General features: G+C 37.5%; 1 protein-coding gene across 1 annotated transcript; it reads right to left on the reverse strand.

Annotated features, from left to right (window-relative positions):
• Window positions 1–2,156: 2,156 nt before the first annotated feature.
• LOC104436207 (GRIP and coiled-coil domain-containing protein 2) lies at window positions 2,157–16,560 on the reverse strand. The gene is made up of 18 exons (XM_039317980.1): window positions 16,222–16,560; window positions 15,624–15,845; window positions 15,204–15,299; window positions 14,528–14,580; window positions 14,286–14,382; window positions 13,464–13,537; window positions 10,677–10,794; window positions 9,845–9,955; window positions 7,722–7,798; window positions 5,326–5,392; window positions 4,744–4,809; window positions 4,396–4,503; window positions 4,159–4,289; window positions 3,481–3,547; window positions 3,303–3,359; window positions 3,129–3,239; window positions 2,820–2,890; window positions 2,157–2,736 (listed from the first exon to the last, which is right to left on the reverse strand). The coding sequence occupies exons 1-18, from the start codon at window positions 16,369–16,371 to the stop codon at window positions 2,379–2,381; spliced, it is 2,034 nt and encodes a 677-aa protein (XP_039173914.1). The 5' UTR covers window positions 16,372–16,560; the 3' UTR covers window positions 2,157–2,378.
• Window positions 16,561–22,409: the final 5,849 nt, after the last annotated feature.

Consider the following 22,409-nt stretch of genomic DNA (forward strand, 5'->3'; position numbering starts at 1 on the left):
TTTAATTGCTTTAGATTTATTATTTATTATATCGTGGTTGCATTAGAATTTGTAACCTCCTTTCAAAACGACTTAAGATCGGATATAAATAATAAATCCGAAGAAAATCTCTTTTTTAATGAAAGGTATTTGGTTTGAGAATCATCTTGGCCAAATGACAGGCAAGAGCAACGATGCAGTTATTGCAATTATCACAATATCTTTGTTGGATGTCTTGACATATGCAAGAAAAGATATGCACCGCTATGGCGTAGGCAAAAACTTCAGACATGTACTCGTCTCTATTATTACCATGTGTCTGACGACCGAGTAGAGCTATTACACTCCCCTGGTCTAAAATTGACAAGTCCAGAATTGGGGGGAAGTGTGCCCCCGTCTCTTTGAATCTCCCGTCAATAATGAAAGCATCAGCAGGCGTCACGTCAAAAGGAAAATCTTGCTACAACCTGGGGAATGAAATCCTCCCACTGTGAAGATGCCCCAGCGACAGTGATTTTCCGTGCATCGTGATAAGCACTTTCTGCCCAAACAGCACGGCTGCCTTTCCAATGATCCTTTCTTGGCTCCGGAGTCCACGAGCCGATCGTTTCCATTGCTGCCACCGCGCTTCCTTAAGGAAAAGCCAATCACCGTGGACGATTCTACCCATGAAAAGAAGTAGACAAGAACCGTTTCATGTCCGAGGTAAAGTTGTTCATTTTTAAGAACGAATCCTCCTTTTGCAAACACGTTTTATTGATCCACGATTTTACTCCTCGAAAAGACTTCCAATCGATTCGTCTTTTTCTCCATTGTAGGGGGATGGCCGCAACCATTTTGGGCACTGGTGGTGGTGGAAATGGATGACGCCAGGATGGCTCTGTGGTGATCATGTTAAATAGACTTCATAGGTGAATCATGGAATAAGTATAGTGAAAATTCTAGAACTTATCATAAAAGTACAATTGAGTTGCACAATTTTCGAAATGTACAATTAAGTCCTATAACTTATTACGAAAATACAATCAAGTTTTAAAATTTTGAAAAAATTCAATCAAATTCTAAAATTCATCATGAAAGTATAATCAAGTCCTAAAGTTTCAAAATATGTAATTAATAGAAGGACTTTATTGAATTAATTTGACAAAGGATTTTAATTACACTCTTTGAAAATTGTATTACTTGGTTGCACTTTCATATAAGTTTCAAAACTTGATTGAACTCTTTGGAAGTTTGAAAATTCAATTATACTTTCGTAATAAGTGTTTGGAACTTTTAATGTATTCAATGTAAATAAGGAGTAAACATTTATGCGTAGCACGCATTCCTTATTCATTCGACATTCATTGCATGGTGAGATGAGGGCAGGACATGTAGAAGACCCTCTCTCTCTCTGGGTGATGGGCGCATGCTATCAAAGATCCCAATCAATAGAAAGCCACTGCATACACTGGCTGTGAAATCTGAAATCTCACTTAGAAACTTAAGCCCATGGGCTGATCACGTGACTCACTTCCCAAAAATTGCGGTCCCTGCTAAAAGGTGTTGGCCCGCAGGTGTTCATTCGCCAATCAACCTGCGTGATCCGCTGAGCTGAGAAACAATTTCAAATGTGGCTTTCTGCCGTGCAAGTATGTAGTGCTTTGCTGCCAATCTTCACGAGGAAAATCATTATCTAACTCAGTTCGACTGGACTAGGTCAATGACAATTGATTAATAGATAGGTTGACTAGATAGTCATATTATTATATTCAAATAGTAATGAATATTGAGGTGTGGTTCATATTTCCTATCGATAAGAAAGCATAAATTCTTGCTCCCTAGTGAGTAGGTAAGAGGTCCGAAGGCTTCTGGGCAGTGCCGTCGAGCTACTAGAGAGTTTTCATAGTTTGAACCCATACATTAATAGTAATTTGGGCTTCAACCCATGAATAATTACAGAATATATATAATTTCTTTCTCGTGTAATTGAGGATTGTAATAGAAATGTGCAAGATATTAATTATGGTTGAATCCTCTACTAGATATAATCATAGTTTAAGAATGAACCAAGATAAACCTTATACCTTGATTTCACTCTCGCTTTTATATTCTCTATTTCGTTATGTTTAAGTATCAAATCCTAACAGTAAAAAGCAAGTTTCACTTTTGTAATTCAAGGACTTAACAACTAATTGTGCATTGAAAGCCTGTTATAATGTATAAATATTAAAAAATCGAACGTAACTTGCATGTGTGATTTTACAAAAGGTCATGCCTCGTTACAGAACTGAAAAGTACATTTTACATCATCCTATCACCTTTTTCATCGCCAAGCATCAGAAATTCTAGGTAAAAATTCTCTCTATAGGACCAATCACTTGTTTGCTGCCAGGTAATGAAGTTTACATCCCAGTTGCTCAAAGGATGGCTCTGAATTCCTTCTCGAGCTCATCAGATTCCCAGTCGCCAATTTCATCGGTTAAATGGTCTCTCTCAGCCTTCTCATAATCAAATTCTAGCTTTTCAGGTTTGCTAGTCGTGTTCGAGGTCTTCTCGACCTTGATAGAAGAACCATCCGTTACTTCATCTTCTCTAAAGTTTTTGGAGGCCTTACCCGAAACAGAAGATGAACTAATCGGGTAGCCATTTGTCAGTGGATTTTGTGATTTTTGCGTAGGAGTTTCAATTTCCAAACCTGGTCTCTGTATAGAATCAAATTCACTTTTTATCTTTTCGAGAGCAGCAAATAGCTTTTCAACCTTTTCATGGTCCTTCCTGCATGAAAAATGGATGCCCTTTTCAAAAGAATTTCTCTATTGACCAGAAACACCATGAACCAAAATACACATATATTGTACCTGAATGTGTCTTCGGGTTGGATGTAGAACTGCTTTTTAATTGCTTCCACTGTGCTTAAGGTCATCAAAAACTGAAATATCAAAAAGAATCTCTTGAGTAGATATGACATGCTAGTTACACTTAATATAAGATCTATCAAATTAACTTGGTAATTCAGTATCTCTAGCAGAAGTTAAGACCAACAAGAGAAATATGATGCAACAATGAGGGCATTTGGCTTCCAAATGGCGATTGATTTGATTGATCAACTAAAACTTATTTGCTTTGGGCAAAAGAGGGGAGAGAGCAGAAATGATATGATAGCTTACCTTAGATTCAAGATCCAGATATTCTTCCTCGTACCTTCTCTTTGATTTATTCTCTTTTGGATTTTGCTCATTCATACTAGGACTCTTTTCAGATCTGACAGCCAAAAACATCTATAGATCAGTTTCAACCATGTGATAAACATCCCAAATATAGCACAAGTTGATACCTTGGACTTTGGCGCAGGTATTCCACAGTTTCTTTGATGGAAGCGAGTGACACACCAACCCTTCCTAGTCAAAAATATATAATAAGATGAATCAAAAGGTTAACCAAAGAACATGTAAAACCAGATGGCAAATCAAGCTGAACATCATGAATGCTGGAACAAGATTCTAGCAGAATAAACAATACCTTGTAAGCTGAGAGAAGCTGAATGACCAAATTCACAAGATAATCTCCGTATCTCTCCAGTTCACCACTTGAATATGCACATTAGCGATAATCATTAGATAGGGGGAGCCAAAAGAATACTCGAAAATTTTAGAAGATATGCTAGAAAGAAAGAAAAGACTTGATTCTATGCCTTTGCTTTTAAAACATACAACAAAAGAATTCAAGAAAAGAAGGGGAAAAGGAAGAATAAATCACAACCAAGGCTATTTTTCACATCTTGAGATGATTATCTAAGACACTTCACCTCGTGCATCTAATCCCTACACTCATTCTCCTTTATATAAATTTTGTGACCTTTGGCTTTTCTGTTTTATTTTGGCAACAGTTTGGGTATTCATGCAGAGTGCATTTTGCAGCCTAATTTTCTTGGTACATCACATAGACCTTGCACAACCTAGTTGAGGTTCGAAGAGGATATGAAAACCAACCAAATTTACTTGAATATATAAAGATTAAAAAAGAAGTTTGCTTATGTCATCATCATCATCACTTGCCCTGGAGAAAAGGATAGGTTGGAGCAGATTCCTTAAAGTTCCATTTTTCTCGTGCCTTAATGAGAAAAGCTGTAAAGAATGGCTGAGCTTATTGCCTACATCTGAAAGGATGCTGACTGATTGGGGAAAGTAGATCACATACTTAACTTGTTTTTCTTTGTCCTCTATATACGAAGTTTGCAGAGTCCACGTATTTTCGAGAAATCCAATCCACATATTGACAACATCTGCTTCCATTCTATACGAGAAAACTGATCTTGATAGCTCATCTTCCTATTAGAAGACCACGATAGCCAATTAAACATCCATCCAGTGTCAAACCATAAAACACAATGCAAACTGCAAAGCAATGCATTATTCATGAAGCAAAACGAAATACCTTAGACTTTAGGTGCACAAGAATCTGGTTACTGGCTTCATCAAACTGCTCTCTCTCCTCTCTGGCATTCTTAAGGTGTAAACGAACACCAGTGAGTGAACCATTGACCTACACCCAAAGTAAAGGCCACCATGGAACTCAAATCCAAGTTCAATGCTTGCAAATCAAGAATTTCCTGGTGATTGTACAGGTAATTTTCATATCAAACAATAAGAATCTAAATTACATGAAACCATCACTGTATTCTTCAGAATTCAAGTGTTCAATTAGCTAGGAGAAGACAGAAATTATAAAAGATTAATTTCTCCCAAAATTACATTTAGTTCAGAATTTTCGAACAAACCAAACCTTTTTTAGTTCTTCTTCAAGTGTTTCCTTTTGTTTCTCAAGTTCTTTGATCTCCACCTCCAGTTCCTGAATAGTGTAATAAATAAAAAGATGTCAAGAGTCATGTGCTAACAGACCATATGTTCTTCCAGTATGGCCTGCTAACCTAGCAATGTGAGAGGTTTACATATCAATATAACAGTTAGAGGTATTCATGAGAGAATGAGTATCTGGGGGATTAATTTGGAAAACCATTAGGGATAAGCAAGAACAAACTCCTTTTATTGGAAACATTCCTTTAATGAATTCCCTGGGAACTTCTGTAGTAAACGAAGAGGGAAATCATGAACTAGGCACAGTAACAATTTACTCATTGATTGACCTTATACTTAATTGGTAAACTATAAGTGATTAGTGGATGGTGTAACAAGATGAGTGAGAAAGATATCCATGGATACAGCACAGAACAGATGAAGCTATCCTTCACTAGTATTCTCGAAACTGGATTGAGCTACTAAGAGATTGATATCTGCGTATCATGATCTTCTCTCTTTATGGCTGAAAGTAATAAAAAAAATGCTTTCTTCTCTTTAGACGGACTACCTTCTCAAGTTGGCTCATTTCTGTTGTTTTAGCCACACGAAAATTGACTGCTTCTTCTTTGTGAGATCTGCTTGGAACATGGAAGAAGAGAAGAACGACCAGATGAATATCAAAGCAAATAAGCTGTATTGCAGCTCAAGCAAATTCTAGAGTTAAAGAATAACCAGATTGGGAAATGTATGATTAGGGACTCTGACTAAAACACGTTCCACTCTCCACCAGTAAAATGGTCCTGGCCATTGAAGAAGCGCAATTTAGCTCTCCTTCTTCAACGATGAATCAATGTACCAGATGATAGCTTCTTAATCTAAATAAGGGCTCGTGACTATTCAGTTGGCAGCTTCCTCCTTGCCAAGATTTCAACCATCAAAGAATAGGGTCACCAAGTCCCAAAACAATATAAATTTCCAACCCTTAACATAATCATTTGATTGATAGCTGTCTTCCCCTAAACAAGCCTCTCTAAATATGAAAGAATGCCTGGTATGTTTTCATTTGTTACAACTCAAACAAAGTCAATATATGCTTAAAGTGTAAAATATCATACTTCTCATAAAATGACCTGCACATAGGCCCTAATGTTGCACACTGCATTACTCTTCATGAGTACTGCAATCTCCAGTGGCTATCTCAGCATTCTTTCAAATTAGGTGTAAGGTCATAGGATATATGGTAGGATACATGTACTGAATATGGTCTTCAAGGCTAGTTAATGCTTCTTTCCTATGAGAAACTAGGTTTGAAAGTATAAATTAGAAAAGCTATCCTTTACGGTCCCTTGACAACTGTGACTTTGACTGTGACTTTGCTTCATCGTATACCCATGAGTTTCGTACATAAGAGCAAAAAGTAAGACCTAGATTCTCCAATGTACCATCCAAGTTTCTTAATTTCATTGGCAGACACTTAACTTTAGTTGTTTTCCAATTTGGTCACTGAACTTTGATTTTATTCACAATTAGCATGAGATTTTCAATTGATGCACTTTGACCAGAATCTGATCAATTTTCATGTGAAATGCCAAGGCAGTGCCCAGGTGGCAATGACATGGCTTCCAATATGCCACGTGATTGCCAAGTCATTATTTCGCACAAAAAATTGGTCGGATTCCAATCAAAGTGCATCAACTGCAAAATATTCAAAGTTTTGTCACTGGATGATTGAAATTAAGTTTCACTGACCTGATTGCAAAATAATGAAGTTCAGTGGACTTGGATGAAATTTACCCACTTTTAACATTTAATGGGGCATCCCAAGATTTAACATGACATACAACACATAAATAAAGAAACTTCTGGCTTCAGGCACCAACTTGGAAAGAGAATGACGCTTAAATGTCAGTATTCTGGATGAATATGAGATCATAAAGTAGGATTTCATGAGCCTAAACTTACACCATAATAGGTTGTCACAATATATATATATAGGTTTTCCTACTCTTCCTCATGTTTCTAAACATGAAGTGAAGAAGCTAGCTTAGATCACCATAGCAATGGTTTTTTCAAGAGATCAACCCCTCTTGATTCCACCAGAAACTGTTCATGTTAATTGAGATGTGTTAGATCTGTTTTAGCAAAACAGTAGGACTTGTTGGTATTATTCAATGGATGCAAAATTACCACTTCTAATATGATTTAATATCTAGGTAGAAACATTACAATTGTTTTCAATGTAAGAAAAACTATACACCTCATCATTTATGCAGTTTCATGTTGGGCCCCGCCCAATTCAAGCTTTAGCTTAACCACAGCACATGCAACAAGCTAGGGCCTTCTAAAATAATTTTACAGCCAAGAAAAGCTTCATCAGTTAGTTCACCTAATAACTAGTACCTTAGAGGCAAGGCCAATTTGGATGAGAAATTGGAATGGACGTCTGGTTGCTGTTCGGAACTATGGATAGCAACAGTATATTTGGAAATTACCGTTGATTACACAAGTCATTGATCAAAGAGGCTTTATTTGACAAGGCATGAGTGAAAAGTGCAGTAAATTCCTATAAGATTGTAGGGGAAAGAAACAAATATCTTCAAGCATCACTTCTGTAGAACCACACCCAAGGTTCCTTTGGCATTACACTTGAGACAGAACACCATGCAATCCAAAATCAGAAATGTTACATAGTTACTACATAAAAGATTAAATCTCTCATCTCCAGCCACTATGCTAGTCTCAACTATCACAGTCCCACTTGCTGAAGTTTCTAAATGCCTAGAAGGAAATTCTAGATAGTCGTTCAGATATAGAACATGTTAACTACAATGATCCATCCAACTAAAAAACCTTCAGAATTTTCTTTTTCACGTGCAACCAAGTTCTGGAACTGTCTAGAAGTGCTTTAAGTTGAATGAATGTATTAAGAAGAAAATATAAAAGAAAATCCAAATGCTTCTAAACCTGTGGTCTGAGATGCGCTTCTCAGCTTTTGAGGAAGAATTAGCAAGGGATTCTGATAACACTTTCAATTTATCAACCTGCAGAGAAATGTTCACATGTGAAGTGTACGAAAGGATGGTTTTACCTGCAAAAGACTAACCAGATGAAGAATGAGATATAAAGATTGGGACGTGACAGACTCATGTACCATAAACCAGTCAAGAAGGTGAATAAAAGACAGAAAAAACAAGGTGGTCATAGCAAGAATAAGAGCAAGCAGAAGCTCATCAGTAGTAGCTTTGTCCCATCAACTAATCCACGGTACATAAATTTAAGAATATAAGCTGCAAATCCAAGAAAACATTAAAAAGCAAGCCAAAGGTACCATGACAGTGTATGGAATGTGCAAGAGCAGTTGCCTTGTTTCCCTATAAATGTTGAGCTAACAAGTTGGGTGAAACCTGAGTACCATCTTTTTCGTTGTTTGCATTGTATGTTCCAAAAAAAATATTGCCCACTTGATGAAGCTTCCCTTTAAACATTAGACACCTCTGACAAGACAATCTTGAGTCTTGGAACTCATCATTGGTGTACTTAATTGCTATAGTAGATGGTCAATTAAAACGCATCAAAGTCATACTGTTGGCACAAAAGACTGACATTAGATAAATACATAGACTAGGCAGTTGTAATTGCACTTCAAGGAGCAAAACTTGAAAAAGGCAAATGCCATCAATGTATAAGGTCCTCTCATCTGCCTGGTCACATTACACAACTATGGATATGCCCCAGCAAAAGTCTAATTTGAAAATGCTGAAGCTTAGAACGATATCTTCGTTGGCTACCTCCTTGACGGCCAACAAATGATGATCTTTCTACATGTCTACTTTTTGACCATTGCATCCCATTCAGTGAATTGACCAAGAACCTGTTGAGAAAACTTCTACCAAGTTTTGAAGTTGACAAAACTTTCTAGTTCTTACTCTTATTTTGAAGAGCAGAATGCTTCTGAGGTTATATTGAAAACTTTTGCTAAAGTCTATTCATTCTATAAGTATTTCCCACTCTGATAAAATCCAAACTAAAACTGTGTCCAGAGCAAGGATGAAATCAGATTCAAACTTACTGATCTTGCAACAAGGATTCAGAATGAACTTATTAGGAATTTGTTCTACAACATCTAATTCTCTGGCGAAGGATTTCACTTTTCTTTATAAATACATTGATGGAATCAATCACAAATTGATTAAATCAATCTTGAAGACAAGTTCTTCTTTGGGAAGCATCTACTAATGGAAACCTAAATTCTAATTGTATGGACGACCAAAATCAGTGAATATTCCATCTCAATCTTCAAATAGCTACAAGATCTTTTTGATCGATTCCATCCAACGGATTGATTGGAATAAATTCCTCCGGAAAATGTCAACGGCTAGTGTGGCGTGGAGAAGTATTTAAGAAGGTCATTCAATCTATTTAAAGGATGGGACGTGAAAATTAGAATTCCAAAGTCTGAAGTTTTTTTGACTACTTGTTTTTCGTTGGCAATCCTATAAATTGTATTCAAGAGAGAAAATCACAAAGGATCTTTCACTGAGTGTTTGCACTCATAAATTGTATTTTTCTGTTGATACTATAGTGAATTCCAGCTAGAAGGCTGTCAACGTGGGAAAGTGGACATAAGCTTAAACTAAAGCCGAACCATTATAAATTTCATGTGCCATCTTCTTCCCTTAACTCTCCTTATTTAAGTAAAAGTGCATGATTTTAGTTAGATCGTGATTTTTACTGCAATGACACTGGTGCACAAAGGATGAAAATCCCAATAAAGCAATTGGCAATAAACATTGCATAAAGGTGAGAGACTAAATCTTTCACATTTTTTTGGCAAGAAATTGACCAACAACATGAGAACGCAACTACACTTTGGTGGCACACAAGCACATAGATATCCCATGAAAGTAGAATTCATGAGACTCTTTTACTTTTTTGAAAACTTTCCAATTCACAGGTCAAAATAATGAGAGTGAACAATATATCTATCTGAGTTCATAATATTCAAAATGAAAGACAAAGTATAAGTTCTCATAATGACACTTGGACTTCTTTCAAGGAATGAGGTTCACTTAATAGTAAAACCTGACCTTTTCAACATGAAGATGGGGAGTATCCCCATTTCTCAAAGATTTCTTTCTAAGTAGCAGTGACTCCATCATGGAAAATAGTTGAATTTGCAACCGTACCTCTTCCAAATCCTGCGAGACAAGAACATTTGCTCTAATAGCTTGTATTCTTACCATGGTGATCAGAATCAAATCTACCGTGTTAAGAATTTGAGACAATTTCTAGGACTCACTAATTATTAGAAACAAAGGACAGAAATTAACTAGCCAAAGAATCCAAACTCTCAATAGTGATGTTTTTCAATATGTGGAGTTTAATTTCCATGAGATTTTGTCTATCTAAATCTTAGGAGCAAATAAGAAAAGCTAGTCAAAATGCCCCCCTAAAAATAAAATTCAAAGTGTCCAACTTCTCACTTAACCAGCAATGAGCATTCAATAACTCTTAATACATGGTTAAACTAATGCAGCATTTAATGCACTAAGTGTGTTGTAATGAAACCATCACTGGTATAAGCATTTCGCAAAGTGACAAATTGAAGGAGTAGCCAAAAAGGCCTAGACAGCTTATATTAACTTGAGTGATGCCTACTGATGCCATCAATTCTGAAAACAACACCAAGTACTAAATGAATTCAACCAGCATATATGGTAGAGAAAAAGTTCCATGCTCTAGGGCCTGCATCAAATTACAATTAGATTTTCTTTTGACCATAGTTCTCTGGATATAGGCAACAGTTCGTAAAAATATAAGAAAGAATGTCCTCTACTAATAGAAGCCAGAAGATATTCAAATGACATCTAAAATGTGCTCTGATTGCCTATTTCACGAATCTGTCAAGATCAGTCTTACCTCTTTTGTCACAACAATTGTTTCTTCAGACAATTTGTCATGATCTTTATTCAAAGGCTGCTGTAGTGAGCACATCTTATTGAGTTTTTCCTGCAGGCTGAAGGTTTTGGAATCTATTCTGAGGCAAGAAACAAACAGCTCATAAAAGCAAGTTAAGGAGACTGAAGAGTTGGCAAAGCACAACAAAATAACGCACTTAGCCATTAGGTGATCCATCACTGAGAATATTGTGAAAGAACAGACTTATGAGTCAGAAGATAAAAGAAAATGAGTGGTAAATTAAACCATCGGTTCCACTGCAGTGATGTACCAGCATGCAGTGATGTACCAGCATGACCTATCATTACTGACTTAAAAAAAACCAACATATAGGAAGACAGCATACACAGGATTATCACATTCTACCAGAAGAGCTTGCAACTAAAATAACAATTAAAGGAATCATTGTGTTACATGTTATTTAGCTCTCTGCTTCTCATCCAATGATAAAAGTACCAAACTGAACAATGTATGACCAAAAGTATCTCCTCCTCTCACATGTGAAGTGGATGAATAATGACAATGGGAGTTAAAGAACATGGGATAATAAACACAAGAACCACATGCCAAACAAACTATTTAGGTATCGATAATGACATAATGAACAATGGAAAATTGATTCTGATACCATGTTAAACTGTCCCACCCAAAAACTTAACCATTTAGGTAGAGCGAAACCACATGTACATAAGGCCCATCTAAACTCCATATTCAAGCAATGTGGGGCAACACTTTACCATGAACTATTGGTGCAATATTCATCTATTGAAACACAATGGTGATGCATACTTATGGGTAAGGAAGTCCAATATATATATATATATATATATATATATAAAAAAAAAAAAGGTACAAAGGACTTAGCTTGATCGATACGGAATTGTGGAATCCTGCCCTAATTATGAAGACCCTATGGCATCTGCTTTGCAATTTGGACCTATTTGGATTACATGGGCTGATGCTTATCTCATTCGAGGCAGGAGCTTTGGAGCCTTAAAATTCCAGATTTCATGGAGGAAACTACTCCAGATGAGAGACTTCCTTCAACCACACTTCTACTGGAAAATTGGCAATGGTGAGAGGGTCTCTCGGCGGCATGATTACTGGCATCCTGAAGGTGCTCCGGTTCAAAGACTGGGCCGTAGAATCATCTATGATTCTCATTTGCAAAGGCATTCTAAAAGTAGCTTCTGTAACAGAGAAAGGTGATTGGGATTGGGGTGTGGCATCTTCAGATGAATTGTTGCACATTCAAATGTCTCTTCGCAGTGCTCTTTATATGTCTCTAAAGAATTCACAGAAGCAGCTGCTTTTGCTACCCTGCAGCCTTCATTAACTAAGATCAGTTGGCATAATTTGTTTGCCTTTACCTAAACATCCTAAGCTGTGATCAGTTTTATCTCATGGCTTGCTTTCCTTGGTTAATTGCCTTTGAAAAACAGATTAATCAAATGGGGAATGCAACACCATTCTGTTTGTGTCTTTTGGGAGCATGATGATGAAACTAGATCTTATTTGTTCTTTGAATGTTATCCATCTAAGTATATTTCAGATCATATGCCGATGCCCGATTCTATCTGAGGTCCATTGACAAGATTTGTAATGGGATGAAGTAACATGGTTACCAAAATTTTTTGTTAGGGGAAAATTTTCATTAATGCTTTTGTCAGGATTCCGTCTGGGGACTCGGGAATGATACTGCACATGGGAAAAAATTTTATACTATTTTCAAAGTACAAGACACTTGTTGTATGAGCTAGAGTAGAAAGCGACGAATATATGCCAAGGAAAGTTCTAATGGATATGTGTCATCATTCTTTACTTAACAACCATTGAAATTTTACAGCTGATTTTTGGTAACATAATTTTGTTGCAGAATTTGTCATAGGGATTAACTCCCCTGACTCTTAATGAGTAAAAAATATGCGATAACTACCTTGTAGATAAAATGGTGTTACCATCATCAAATTTTAACTGACAAGAGGATAAAGTAGGCCCCATTTACGTATCTTGAAAAGATGAATCAGACAGATAGTCATATTAGAAAGCAAACTCAACTTTAGATAATGATATTAGTAAAAGGTAGTGAAAAAGCAGATGGTTCCATAATAAGATAGTTGCATGTGAACTAATGCAACATACAAAGACAGGTCAAAAGTCCTACCATGATTTAGCTTTTCAAGAACAATGGTTAAAGCAATGGCAACTTATGCTTGGGGCTCATAGGAGGAGTTGATATGAATTAGGAGCATCAATTAGAAGGAAGAAGGATTAAAAATAAAAAATAAAATATTAAGTGTCCATGCAGATGAAGAACTTGATAATGAGATCCAGGACAATGAGGAGGAGGAGGGGAAGTCCACAAATTCATGAGAATTGAAGGAGACAGGCCACAATTCCTATAATATTACAGTATACCAGGCGGTAATAACTTAGAAAAAGAATTCAACAACTTACAAATGCCAAAAAGCAACATGATTGCGTAAATTAAATGATTAAGGACAACAGAACCTGAGAAGAAAAAACAGTGAATGGAGCAAGTCACAACATTACCTAAGATTAGCTGCACTACATCCTACATTAACTATAGCTACATGAGCAAAGCATGGTCCTGACACATCCAGATGCAATATGACACAGCCAGAAGATGATTTCAAGATACCCATATGCAGATAAATAAATAAATAAATAAGTATTATATGCGGAATTCCTCAGCATGCAGATTGAATATATGTATGTCGCATGTACCTTATAACATCAGCATTTAACTTGAGCCCTGAGATCGCCACCTGAGCATATTGTAGCAACTCTTCTCGCTTCACCTGAAGTGAAATGTTTGCTTCAAACTACAATTCTGAAGAATGATTGTATTGTCACTAGGCATATACGTATCTCAAATTTTTTTCTGGTTGGTTTAGATTAATAGCGCATTTCTATCCTTAAAAAGAATTCAGGCTGAATCCAAATGTACATCTCTGACCAAAAAAGAAAAAAGGGAATTCAAATGTTTATGAGCACAAAGATGGTATGAGAGGTAACATCCGAAACCATAGTTACAAAAAGTAGAAAGAAGGAAATTAGAGGTAAGGCAATAAACATTGAGAGGTTTTTTTCTTATGTCCCCAAACTTCTTTCACTTATCTACTTTGTAGTTACAAATCTCAAAGTTAAACCATCTGCTGAATATGGGGTGTATTATGACATGAGGAGTTTCAAGAGAGTCAAGGAGGTCAAATAAAGCAGATTACCAAGCACATTTAACTGAAATGCGGAAAGTTACAGTCTTTAACATTTTTTGAGCAAGTGAAGTGACAAAGTTGACAAGCACTTAGACACAGGTGCAACTCAAATGGTATCGTAGTTTGAATGACAGTGTAACATATGAGGACATTACATCAATTAGAGCATATTGAATTGAGAGTTTAGTCAATTATGTTCTACATTCAATCATCCTTTGTGAATACTGTGGAAAAAAGATGCAGGTGGACTCTGAATGTTCATAATCTATCCTGCTGGTCACATTTTTAATGAAGATGCATACATGATAGGATAATGTTATTAAGTTCTCACAAGTACTTCTTCTAGGTAGCCAGAAAATGCATTAGCCAAATTTTGAATGCTGCTCAAAACCGCCTTATGCACTTCCACTCCTCCTGTGAGACAAAGCCTGGACGAGAGCAAACAAATTATGTCGTTCCAAGTGCACATGAAAAAAGGTAATTTATTGGCCTTAGAAGTGCCTAATCAGAGAATGACAATCCAGCAGTCAACTCAAGAAAAAATGAAGAGCAATATCATAAAGTTTAAATCACCCGAAAATTTCCAGGAGTAATGAAACTTCTTCCTGTGTAGGTGCTTCAAGAATCTGAATCAACAAAACAGTTAAGCTGCGGTTAAACTCTGTCTATCAGCAAATTCCAGACCAGAGGTGCAAATTCAATTAAATCATTACCAGCTAGTCTTTGCCCACTGGCTGGAGTTAGTTTAGTTATGGAGATAATAAAGTGACAAAAAATTGGACAGGATGTGCATTGCATCGACATTAATTATTCAACACTGTCGATTAGGAATAGATGGATTCCTCGAGTGGCAGATCGAACAAGGTTTGTCGTCATATAGAATTCAAAATTTTCAAATGATTCAAAAGTAGTCATCATGACTCTGGTTGTGACTTTACACATATTCATAACATGCCTAACCAGCTAAGAGAAAGGACAACCCACCAAGCAAATAAAAAGGTGCATTTGTCTCACTCTTGATGACAGTATAAAAGGCAATGTAATTCAAATACAGAGAAATCTGTTGGTTACTTCACCAGATAGATTCTCACAGCAATAAATCATAAAAGTTAATAAGCAGCATATAAGGATGCAAATAATATGCTTCCACAGCAATGATGTTAAACTATCTTAGGGTAAGACAAAACTTCTGCAACCATCAGTAAATCATAAATCATTCTGATTGTACAGCTGACAATATGCCACTTACCATGGACATAATTATGCCTTCAAGTGCCTGACTATGAAGAAAGACGTAACGGAAATTCAGAGGTTCACCTCCAAGGTCAGGATCATGGTGATAAACCTGACCACGATCAAGTAATAATATTAAAATTAAATTACAGAAGCACAGTAGATATAAAAACCAGATACCCATATTGATTTCACATTCTAAAACAAGCATTTTTTCGCCAATTTTCACCTTCAGTACTAAACAGAAAATCATGCGATGCAGCATGCACTGTACAAATAGGTAAATGACCAGAATAACTAAACAGAAACAAGTATCACCACTCAACTGTCAGCTCACACCACTACCCCTACATCCTATACATTAGCTTGGATAATTTAATATGAAATAGTTACAGGCTGCTGAAGAAATGGCAATGAAGAACCAGGTAGAACTCACCAATGTTTGTCTCCTAGGCAAATCCATGGACTCATCAGAGCTATTTTCGGTCCCTTGGTGATCATTTCCAGACAAACCCACAGACTCCCTCTCCCTCTCAGTTTCTTTGAGCGCAACCAACCACCTTCGTAATAGTAGAATTCTCTCTAGTCCTCTACAGGAAACAGACATTTCCTCCAATCTTTTCGCAGCCTGCTCAAAGCTTTGCAAACCCCGTCCCCCCTGCTTCGATAAATTCAAATGTCTAAATACTAAATGTAAAGAGCAATAACTATACATCAATGCAAATTCAGCTGCATGAGCTTCAGCGACGAGAGCAATGACTCAGTTAACAATTGTTATTGATCTACATCATGTGCATCGTAGCAAGCTCAATTACAATCACCTCTAACCCCAGCAAAACCCGACTCAAGTAACCAACTGAATCCGATTTCATTATAATCACACAACAATATCCTCATTATAGTCACGAGACCATATCATTAGGGAAAATCACCAATCTATGACAAAATTCAGGAAGTACGCAGCATCAATGCCTAACGATTTCCCCATTTCGATCATACCGAACACGAAAATCTGCGAAAAAGGGAAGTTTTACAATGCGATCCTGGAGGAGCCTGGCACCCTCGGCGACCGCGGTGCCGGCCTGATGAACCACCGAATCGGCATAGCCGCGGACGGTCCTGGTCAAGTTGTTCCGCCCTCCGACCTCCACCGCTTTGTTGACGGCCGTCCTGATCCACGACATCGTCGCAAATCGAATCGAAACTCTCAACTCCCCCCACCCGCCGGCCGGCGATTTCCCGACTCCGCCCCCGAGATCAGGACACGAATTCGTCGGAACGCGAGCGTGAATTTCGGACGATTCCTCCTAGGTTTTTCCGAGGCGGTGATCCGTTCGTTTGGAATTGTTCTTCGCGTGCAAAGGGAATTTCGAAACGACGAAACGGTCGGCTTGCACGGACGCGGAGCGCGTGATGAGATTTATGGGGACGTTTTTTCAGTTCGGGTCTTGCGCCTTCAGTTTCGCGCCAAAGTGCCCATTTTACTAAATTGCCCCCGCTCGGGTGAAATAGGGGGATTAATGATCTGTCCCGGTTTGCCTTTTTCTTCTTTTTTTGGCCATCCGGCCCCCGTGTTTTCTTGAAGAGTTCAATTTTGATCCCAAGGCATTATTATTATTATCTTTTTTTGTTAGACATATTCTATTCCTACTCTACACTCATTTTCAGACTTTTGCCCTGTCTCTTGTAAGGCGTGGGAGTCGAAACCCACTCTTGAAACTTACGCGTCCCCACCTCATCCCCTGAGAATGTGAGGATTTAAACTCTCACCTCCCCCTTCTATATTGGAAGGGTGGCCACTAGAGCGAATCGCATTATTATTGATCAGCGAAAAGGGGGAAGTAAGGGATTCATGTCGACCGTCGCCCCAAGACGAATGTCAATTTAAGTCATATTTACTGCTTATCATCATAAGCAAGCTCATCCTCATCTCTCTGGCTAGTGGGATTTCTCTGGAGTCATCTGACGCTATGGCATACCTAACTTATGACATGAACAAACCGAGGCTTCTTGGGACCAAGAAGCAACTAAAGGATTTGGGCTTGTAACTAGGAGGGACCTAGCTCATTTCGAAGTAGGTCATATATCATTGAGCTACGTTTGTTTGTTCGTATTTCTAATTAGGATATGATTGGATGGGATATGTGATATTCCAGTAGTGTCACATACTAAACACAAGCGGAAATTAAGGATCCGTTCATTTCACGAAAAATTGACCATTTTTGGAAAATATTTTCCAAAAGTCATTTTCCGGGAAAATGACAATATTTTCCAGGAAAATAATAATATTTTCTTATGTTCGGCTAAAACCTGAAAATGTTTCGAAAAATATTTTCTAAAACTTCATCGCTTAGGCATATGTCACAGCCCGAAAGTTAGCATGTCCAAGAGGTTTCGATTGGCCCGTGACACATGCATCACTTACCGTCTTATAAATCCATCAAATATGAACTTGTCTTTACTAGACAAACTTACTTCATATCTTTGTTTTCTCATTGTCGCTAAACGCTCATCTACTCTAAAAAAAATGTTCGTATGGATTTTAAAAAGAAGCAAAAGAGAAAAGACAACCCTCATGAGAATCTTCCAGTTGAGTGGCTTGTTCTCTCCCTACGTCTTTTGTATTCTAATAAATAAATAAACAAAAACAAAACATGTAGAGCTCTTTGCTTGAGCAATATACAATTACATGGTAGAATAAATAAAGAAAATGATAAGCTAGAGTGCAGAATGCGAGCTTGAGATCAACGAGCTCGAGGTTCACTTGGCACTAGCCAAGAAATAAGAAGATGGGAAACAAAGAAAAGAAATAGAAAAAAAAAGAAGAAATTAACAATAATTCGAATTAAAAAATAAAAAATAATTCAAACCAAAAAAAGAAAAAGAAAAGAAGAAAAAGAAATGAGAGAAGGAAGCGAGTATTTGTAGAGATGTGAGATAAAAGAGATCAAGTGAGGAAAATATTTTTCTTTTCATAAGTGGAAAATATTTTCCCTTAATTTAAAAGACTTTTTTCCTTTCATGAAAAATATTTTCCTCAAAGAATTTATTTTCCGTAAAACGAATGTCAGAAAATCCCGAAAACATTTTCTCGGAAATTATTTTCCGCGAAATGAACGGAATCTAATTATTAGTATATTAACATTACCTATCTTAATCAGCAATTACGCTAAGGTATTCCACCCAAAATGATTAGCATGTATAACATGAATATTACAAGAACTTGGAATCTTTTAAGGAATGGTCATCTCATCCGGTCGTTTACTATTAACAATTCAACTTAAAGCACTTCATTATAGAATTAGCACTATTTCATTGCCTTGGCGATCATCACCTGTTCTTACTTACATAAACATGGGAAGCTTACAATGTACCGCTCAAGTCACAATCATGAGGTTCCTGACCGAGGTTCCTGCAACCAAAGGATTGTGCATGATCCAAGAAGACCTCCCAAAATCGCCCAAGGTTTCCACTAGAGAATCCTAAACATTCCTACGAATGAGCAAGACCGTAATTGCGTCGATAATCTAGAATTCTCTCGGCATAAATGCCTTTAGGCGGTAGGTTAGAAGACACGATCTTATCCGTCAAATCGAAGGACAATTAATTATTGTAATCCAAGAACCTCAAGTATAAGAAGGGGTGCCATCCCCTCATTGTAACCATCCGACCATTTTATAATCAAAGTTTCATTTTCTCGTTCAGAACTTCTCTCTTTAGAAATTTTATCTCTCTACAATCCAGGTGAGCAAGCAAGCAAGTGACCAATCCAAGAAAAGCTTGGCTTAGGCACTCCAATGATCTCAAACGATCCAAGAGAGCCTAAGTTGTTGCATGATCTTGATCCTAAACAATCGGCCCATGACACATACATATATGAATATTTACATAATATTAACCAAAAGTGTATTAGTTGAAAGTCTGGGAAGGGGTGAAAGGAACCTAACTTCACTACTCCATAAGCTAACCTATGCCACTCAAAAAAATAAAAAATCAACAGCTTCCACACGATCTAGGTGCTCTAGGCACCACCTACTCCAGCTCCAAGCCCACCATCACCAAACTGAAGAGGTCCGAATAGCTCTCCCTTGTGGTTAATAAACCATGCCTCAAACCGCATGGGGATCCAGTCGACACACCCATCATCCATCCATAGAGTAGTTTCATATCAGGTCTAGGTCAAGTCAATGTTGAAGTTGAAGACATCATGGAAGGACGTGTCGATATAAGCAATGACCCCATGCCATGCTACTAGAGGGACATCCATTTTAATGATCTGAAAAAGATGAAGGAATGAGCAATGCCCAGTAAAGAAACAATACGGCCCTAAACTAGGTGATCAATTAGTTGCTAAGGGAAATGCAAGATTCAATAGTAATCCACTCCAAGCAAAGCATAACAATATCAAAACACAATTTCAAAACACAATTCTAATTTAACTATCCAATGCCAACATATAATACAAACCACACATGTACACACTGCCGAGTGTATTTAATTCATGGTATGTTTCAATATCCACCCACGAATCATATTTTTGCCCGATCATAAACCCGTCCGATCAAATCACTTCCGAATCCCTCATCCGAACTTCCATGGAATCCCAATCATGAGCATCTCACTCCGAGACATCTTAGCATTACACAACTAAGGCATTCAAGTCACATAGCAGGGGCATCTCACTTCGAGACATCTCGGTATCACAAAGTCAAGGCATTCATGATCACACAACATGGGCATTCCACTCCCCAATGCACACCGGTATCACAAAGCTGATGTAAATCTTTTATATTCAGTTTATTCTACACATTTCATGCATCGCACCTTAAAATAATCACACCACAGCATGCTCATCAATTTAATGCACCAAATCACCCTATAATTCAATCCTCAAATGGACATATACGAGGTCTCATAAAACACCCATCCTACTCTCAGCTATTCATAGTTCAATGTCACCTCATCAGATATAAGAGAGAGAACATATCAATTGACTATGTACAAAAGATCATAGAGTTCCCAAGGGATCAAACAAGTTTTCGACAAGTGTCTATAAAAATTTGGATCGGAGTAGAAAATGGATAGTTTTGAATAGTTTGGAACATCAGGGTCAAAACTATAGTAAATCACTTCAAAAATTGTGAAATTTTAATATGCTTTAGAAAAGACATTCATAAAAATTTTCCATGAAAGATTGTAGACATATTTCTCATTGTACAGAGAGCAGCAAGTCATTGACTTAACCCCTAAAACCTGTAAAATTTTCCAGAATCTGTCGCAAACTAAGAACAGGCATTTTAGTACTCAAAACTTAATCAATCACCCACCAAATTTTAGTAGTCATACACAAGGACCAACCTACAACTTTCATGAAGAGAGCAAGACCTGATTCTATCCCAAAAATGACAGAAAAATCAAGTAACAAACTGATATCCCCTGTTTTCTCCTCACTACAAATCACTATAAAATAAAGCAATCACATTTTCACTTCTTACATTAGTTCTAGAAAATCTAAGGAAAATATATGACAAATTATACACAATTTGCTACAACTTCTATGAAGAACATAAGTCTAAACTCATAACAGATTCTTCGGTATGAAATTTACAAAAATCTCGAGATCGGAAACGCTCAATTCTGGACAAACCACCTACATTATTAGAATCCCTACAACTCGGCCTCTATTACTCTACACCTCCCTATACTAGTCTTGTTCAAACTTCAAACACATCCATATACCGCATTTAAAGCCCATACTGATCACCAAAACCTCTTCCCAAACTAGAATGGGACTCCCGAACTCACAAGCAAGCTACCAACCTACCTAGGTTGACATGCAAGACCGTCTCAGGGCACCATCGACCTTCTCTCGAACCAACAACAAACCATAGCTTCCCTTTTACGCCTACACTCCCTATTCCAGCCGTGAACGGTGAACCCCGCATGCAAGCTGCAGAACACCCATCCGACCCCAAAACCAGCAACGATGAACCCAAAACAAAGTCGACAGAAGAAGATTTTCCCCAGACCCGCACGATCCGCACGTTGCTCAGTAACCCGGAGATAATCCTAGATTAAAACCCCCACCGTTTCCTTACCTGGTGATTGTTTGGCTTCCTTGCTTGTTGCTTGCATCTACGAGGTCGCACGCTTCCAGAGTCCAAAATCGAGAGGAATTGCAGAGGAAAATTGAGAAAGTGTTCTGTTGAACCGAGGAGGAAGAGAGGAACAAAATGACAGATGTGCCTCGAGAATGTTCCTAGATTTTGATGAGTTCTCATGTAACTCATGATGACAAAGGCCAATGATGATTTTTGTGATCCCCGGGAAAGACATTCAGCGACCAAAGAATGCCTTGAGAAGGTAGGAGGGTTGCTTCTTGCATAAAATCCCTTCATGCAGCACACTTGTCACCCACCAAGGGGAGGAGAGGGATGAATTGGGATTAAATTCTAATCTTTGCTTGATTAAGTCATTAACCTCTAATATTTTCACTTTATTCCATCCTCGTCCCTATAAATCTTGGCCTTACAAAAATGTGAGGCTTCTACTAACTTTCCTTAGTCTCAATGGCATATTGATGTCACAAAAATTTAGCTTAGGACTGAAAACTAAGAGAAATTACAAGGAGGATGTTAGTATTAATTTACAAAGGATCATGATCATGCGTAATTTGAGAAGTTTCCTAATTTAAGTTCATGCATGACTAATCTAAAATCTCACGCCATTGAAGTAGAGTTTGTTCTACTCAAGCCAGACCTTGCATACATACCCTCGTTCCAATAGGTTCAATTCATGGCCCATCGGGCCCAAATCACAGCTCTTCCATGTTAGCCCAACTCATGGCCCATTACTTGGCCCATTGAGTCCATGCTTGCAGCCTTCACACGGCCCACTAAGCACTTAGGCTCGTGTTTCCTTATGGCCCATTGGGCTCGTTACCTAGCCCACTTCCAATGCTCAAAGCCTATTCTAGTTCGTTAATTCTAGGATTAGAAAACCTGATATATCACAGGATAGAATATGAAATCCAGGGATTTTACTATATTTTATCCACTATTTGGTGAATCTTAGTAATAAAATTGGATCCATTCACATTTTTCGTGTTTATTTTTCAGTATATACCGCATATAAATATAAATAAGCCTAAAATTCCACAAATGGATATCTTAAAATCTCTCATGATACTATTGCCTAATTTATTTTGATTATTTTATTTTAT

This window comes from Eucalyptus grandis, chromosome 1 (genome assembly GCF_016545825.1).
Source record: "Eucalyptus grandis isolate ANBG69807.140 chromosome 1, ASM1654582v1, whole genome shotgun sequence".
NCBI classification, from domain to species: domain Eukaryota; kingdom Viridiplantae; phylum Streptophyta; class Magnoliopsida; order Myrtales; family Myrtaceae; genus Eucalyptus; species Eucalyptus grandis.